General features: G+C 56.9%; 2 protein-coding genes across 2 annotated transcripts in view; one reads left to right on the top strand and one right to left on the bottom strand.

Annotated features, from left to right (window-relative positions):
* The window catches only part of VOLCADRAFT_88492 (uncharacterized protein), a gene marked incomplete at both ends in the record, with an annotated part of 7,553 nt that extends 5,683 nt beyond the window's left edge, over nucleotides 1–1,870 (bottom strand). The window contains 3 exons of the mRNA XM_002948106.1: nucleotides 484–635; nucleotides 943–1,046; nucleotides 1,837–1,870. Coding sequence (XP_002948152.1) covers nucleotides 484–635; nucleotides 943–1,046; nucleotides 1,837–1,870 — 290 coding nt within the window. The remainder of the gene's footprint in view (nucleotides 1–483; nucleotides 636–942; nucleotides 1,047–1,836) is intronic.
* Nucleotides 1,871–2,836: 966 nt separating this feature from the next.
* The window catches only part of VOLCADRAFT_88491 (uncharacterized protein), a gene marked incomplete at both ends in the record, with an annotated part of 3,242 nt that continues 2,032 nt past the window's right edge, over nucleotides 2,837–4,046 (top strand). The window contains 3 exons of the mRNA XM_002948248.1: nucleotides 2,837–3,052; nucleotides 3,420–3,500; nucleotides 3,944–3,979. Coding sequence (XP_002948294.1) covers nucleotides 2,837–3,052; nucleotides 3,420–3,500; nucleotides 3,944–3,979 — 333 coding nt within the window. The remainder of the gene's footprint in view (nucleotides 3,053–3,419; nucleotides 3,501–3,943; nucleotides 3,980–4,046) is intronic.

The following is a 4,046-nucleotide window of genomic DNA, read 5'->3' as shown; positions in this document are numbered from 1 at the left end:
GCGCGGGGGGGAACTCGTATAGGGGAGATGGAAGACGACGATTACCAGTACGACAATGATGGTGGTTATGATGACGACGACGGATGGCGATCGGCAACGCGTGTGTTGAGCCACAGAAAAGATTCTCCGCCCAAAATGCCGTACACCAAAGCGCTCAGTGTCCCGGCATAGACAGGTAGAAGAAAAGCATAACGTTGCACCGAACTGTTCCGAACTAATCCATTCACTTCGTACGAGGTGCCCAAGTTCAAAGCAGAGAGGGTTGGGGGCACGGGGGTGGTGGAGGAGGGCGGGTGGGGGCCAGCAGCCGAGTGCATGTACACACAAACACAAGACATGCCGTACATGCCGTATATGCCGTACACCCCTTCCCCTTACACAGAAGCTATTTCCCTTCCATCCCCACAACGTAAATACACACGGATGCGCATCCCAACATTCCAACACACATACATTCCAACATACATACATACATCGGCACACCTGTCCATGAGGTATCTCATCTGGCTGAGGAGGGGCTGTGTGGACCACACACACCCCAACCGCGGCCACGTGGCGTTGCTCCGTACACACCGCTCCAGGGTGGACAGCAACACCGCGTGCTCGTAACCCAGGTCGAGCAGGGAACGGAACGTCTGGGAGAGAGAGATACACATACATACATACATACATACACAGGGGGGGGGAAGGTGGGGGAAAGGGGGGCAAAAAGAAAGGGGAGGCCCGGAGCAGGGGCTTAGAGACAGAGGCGGCGTGTATGCGACAGCTGACGGGGAGACACCTACTCGGGGGGGAAGTGGTGGATCTCGCTGTCGGATCTGATCCAGAGCCGGCGAAGGGAGGTGAGGGACAGTCGTACTCCCGGGTACTCCACCTGCCCCCTCACCCCCTCACTGCCCCAGGGGGCCCCCCTTCCCCCGGGATTTCCCCCCCCCCGGCCACCTGGTACGCAGGGTTTAACCGTGACTCAGTGAGCAGTACGACCTCCTTCTTGTACGACCTGGCCTCTAGACATGACTTCATGGCGGGTGAGGGCATCACGTCACCTGGGGCGGCCGGGGGGGCGGGAGAGGAGGTCAGGGGGGGGGCGGGCGTGACTGTCCATCAACATCAAGCAGACATCCGCGATCTCATCTGATCTCATCTGATAGGGCCCAACAGTGCCCAACGAACCAAAGTGATGTACCACACGTGTGCGCGTGTGTGTGGTGGCGGGGGGGGTGCGGGGGGGAATGAGAAGGGGCTTTAGAGCGAGAGGGAGAGAGAGAGAGACGAGTGTGAAAACACGAGTGACTTCCCCGTGGTGGTGGTTGGGAGGGAGGTTGGGAGGTAGGTTGGGACGGGGGAACCCAAGGTGGCAGTCGGGGCTTTGCGAGGGACGTGTGTGTGTATGGCCGGAGTGGGGTGCTGTGTAGATGTGTTGATGGCGGCCTCAGGTCGACAAGGGTGGGGTCAATGCCCCCCCCCATCCCATCAGCCGCGGAGCTCTAGTCTGCCTGCAGCCTAAGGGTTTGCAACAGCACTATGTGGTACGGCACCCAGCAACCCATCAGCCGCCCGGTCCATCCCCCTCTTCGCCTGCATGTCTTCCTCCCCAGTCTTGGCCCCGCTGGGACTGAGATCCCCAACCCCCCTTTAATGGGGGTGAAGCATGGTTGCCAGGGCTGAGGGGGATTACGGGTCCCCAAATCCCGGGGGGGGGGGAAGGAAGGTGGGGCAGAGGGGGGTTAGGAACCCCGGCCCGGGGGGGAGGGGGGATGAAGGAAGGAAAGGGGAAAGTGACAATACACCACGGGCCCAAGAGAGGTACGGAGGGAGTACCGGGGGATCCCTCACCGAAGAAGGGCTTCACCTTGCCCAGGCTGCACATCCCGGATTTTTCGCAGGCGAGCTTCGGTGCGGTGTGGATGGGCCTCGGCAGCTCATGCTCCACAAGGGTCCCCAAGGCAAGTTGGAGTAATGACAGCAGGAGCAGCGAAATACGCCAACTGCTATTGGGCGTGAATTGCTTGCAGAAGCAAGGGTAAGGGCTCATCCGTCGAAAACTTCTTCCCGTTGACTGTCCTGATACAGTACAAGGAGCCTTTGTTTGAGCTCGCTCAAAAGTTGTAGGTCCGCAACCCATTGACCATGGCTTTTAGAGGATGCAAGTTAACTTCCACTCGGAAGTATGTAATGTTACGGCTGCAGCTAACTTGAATATCATTACTTCACGTGAAAGATCTCAAGTATTAAGGAGACGCCAAGCGAATGGGGGCACACGCAAGAGATTTGAAAAGTTCCTGATGAATTTTGCAGCCCGTCTTGAGCACGTAAGGCCCGTGACAATCCAACAGGCTCGTCAACAAAATAATTGAAGTAAGATTAAAATTGGTCAGAAAACGGTGGAAGGAGGGTTGTGAAAGCCCGAAGCCAAAGTAGGAATGCTTAGGTGAATGCTTCCAAACCTGTGTCCCCATCCGAGATCATCTATGCACTCGATTATCAATCATGCTTAGTAAGAACAGTTTGATCCACAATTGCCATACATATTGTACGCCATCCGACCATTGCTTTACAACTGACTTTACTAATATTTGTTCTGGTTATCGGCATTCTTCGCCACGAAAACGTGCACACGCTTCCGTACTAGCTGTGCGACTTGATGACAAATGGTGGCTCTTGTCGTACAACATACTTGGCTGCAATGATGAATGGTGCACATGATTGATATTGGTAATGTTCAAAGTAGCAGTTTTGATTTCTTTTGGTGCAGATGGCAACCCTTCGCGCTCATCCGCTTCAGGCTTGTTCTGGAACCCGCATCACAGTCAGTCGTCGGGCCTGCGTCCGTGCCATGGCTGGTCGCATGATCCTTTACGATGTGCCAGTTAGCAACAACGGAGCTCGCAACCGTTACATTATCCGCAAGAAGGGCCTTGAGAACGAAATCGACATCGTTAGCCCGCAGACCATCGGCGGCCTAAAAAGCTCGCAATACCTTGCCCTTAACCCCCAGGGCAAAATGCCCCTTCTGATCCTACAGGATGGCACCCCTCTTCCGGAAAGCGAGGTGAGGTTCAACATATAGGAGCCAATCCGGTACAGGAATCTGATGAGTCTCGAACCAGCACAGGGACAGCACGTTCCAGTTCATAAAAAGTGAAGGACGCGAAATATCTCCCCCACACATTAACAATGTACATAATTATTTGTCCAACCTCCAACAGCCAAAGTCGCGGCCCGTTGCGGCCATGTTTCACATCTGGAGTAGATATCCCCTTCCTTCCTCACCTCCCAACTTCCCATTCCACCTCACCCAGCCCCCAGGCGCCCCCTCCGCAACCCCCCTGGGCCCCTATAAACAATAACCCGCACGGACTCCCCTTTTGCCCACTACTTTCCCCCCTTCTTCAACACCTCTCCCCGCACCCCGCCAGGTGATCAGCCAGTACCTGCTGGACAAGTTCGCAGGCTGTGGTGAGCCCCTGGTGGCCGCCTCTGCAGAGGGTAGGGCCAAGGTAAAGTAGGGTAGGGGCCCGGGTGTGGAGGCGGGGGGAGAGAGGGATGACGGCCAGGCTTGTGGGCGGGTGGAGGGGGGGAGGGAGGGAATGGGAATGGGAATGGGCCAGAGGGGGGAGGGTCTCAGGGGCCATGCTTCCCACACACAACCCTCCGCCTCACACCGGGGGCACATACCACAATGCCCCAGTTCACACCACCTAACCACCCAGCTGACGAATCAACCACCTGCCAAACAGCAACCACCCGAATCATCTACCGACCCAAAGCCATCACCCGCTCTCCCCTCCCCCGTCCCCTCCCCTCCCCTTCACAAACCCCGACTGGTTAGTTATCTCTTCCTTACTTCTGGCGTACCACTTTATCCTCCTTGGCATCAGCTTCATTCGTTCGTGGCTCATCTTCCCCTTCCCGGCCCCCCCCTCCGACACCCTCCCCCCAGGCCGCTCTGGCCACCCGCATCCACGATGTGTACATCGTGCCCATCCAGGGGGCTATGGGGGATCCTCCAAGTGACAGCGCCGAGATGAGGGCCAAACAGATCG

The sequence above is a fragment of the Volvox carteri genome (genome assembly GCF_000143455.1).
Source record: "Volvox carteri f. nagariensis unplaced genomic scaffold VOLCAscaffold_9, whole genome shotgun sequence".
Classification (NCBI taxonomy): Eukaryota; Viridiplantae; Chlorophyta; class Chlorophyceae; order Chlamydomonadales; family Volvocaceae; genus Volvox; species Volvox carteri.
Note: the sequence above shows the minus strand (reverse complement) of the source record. Positions and strands in the feature narration are given on the sequence as shown.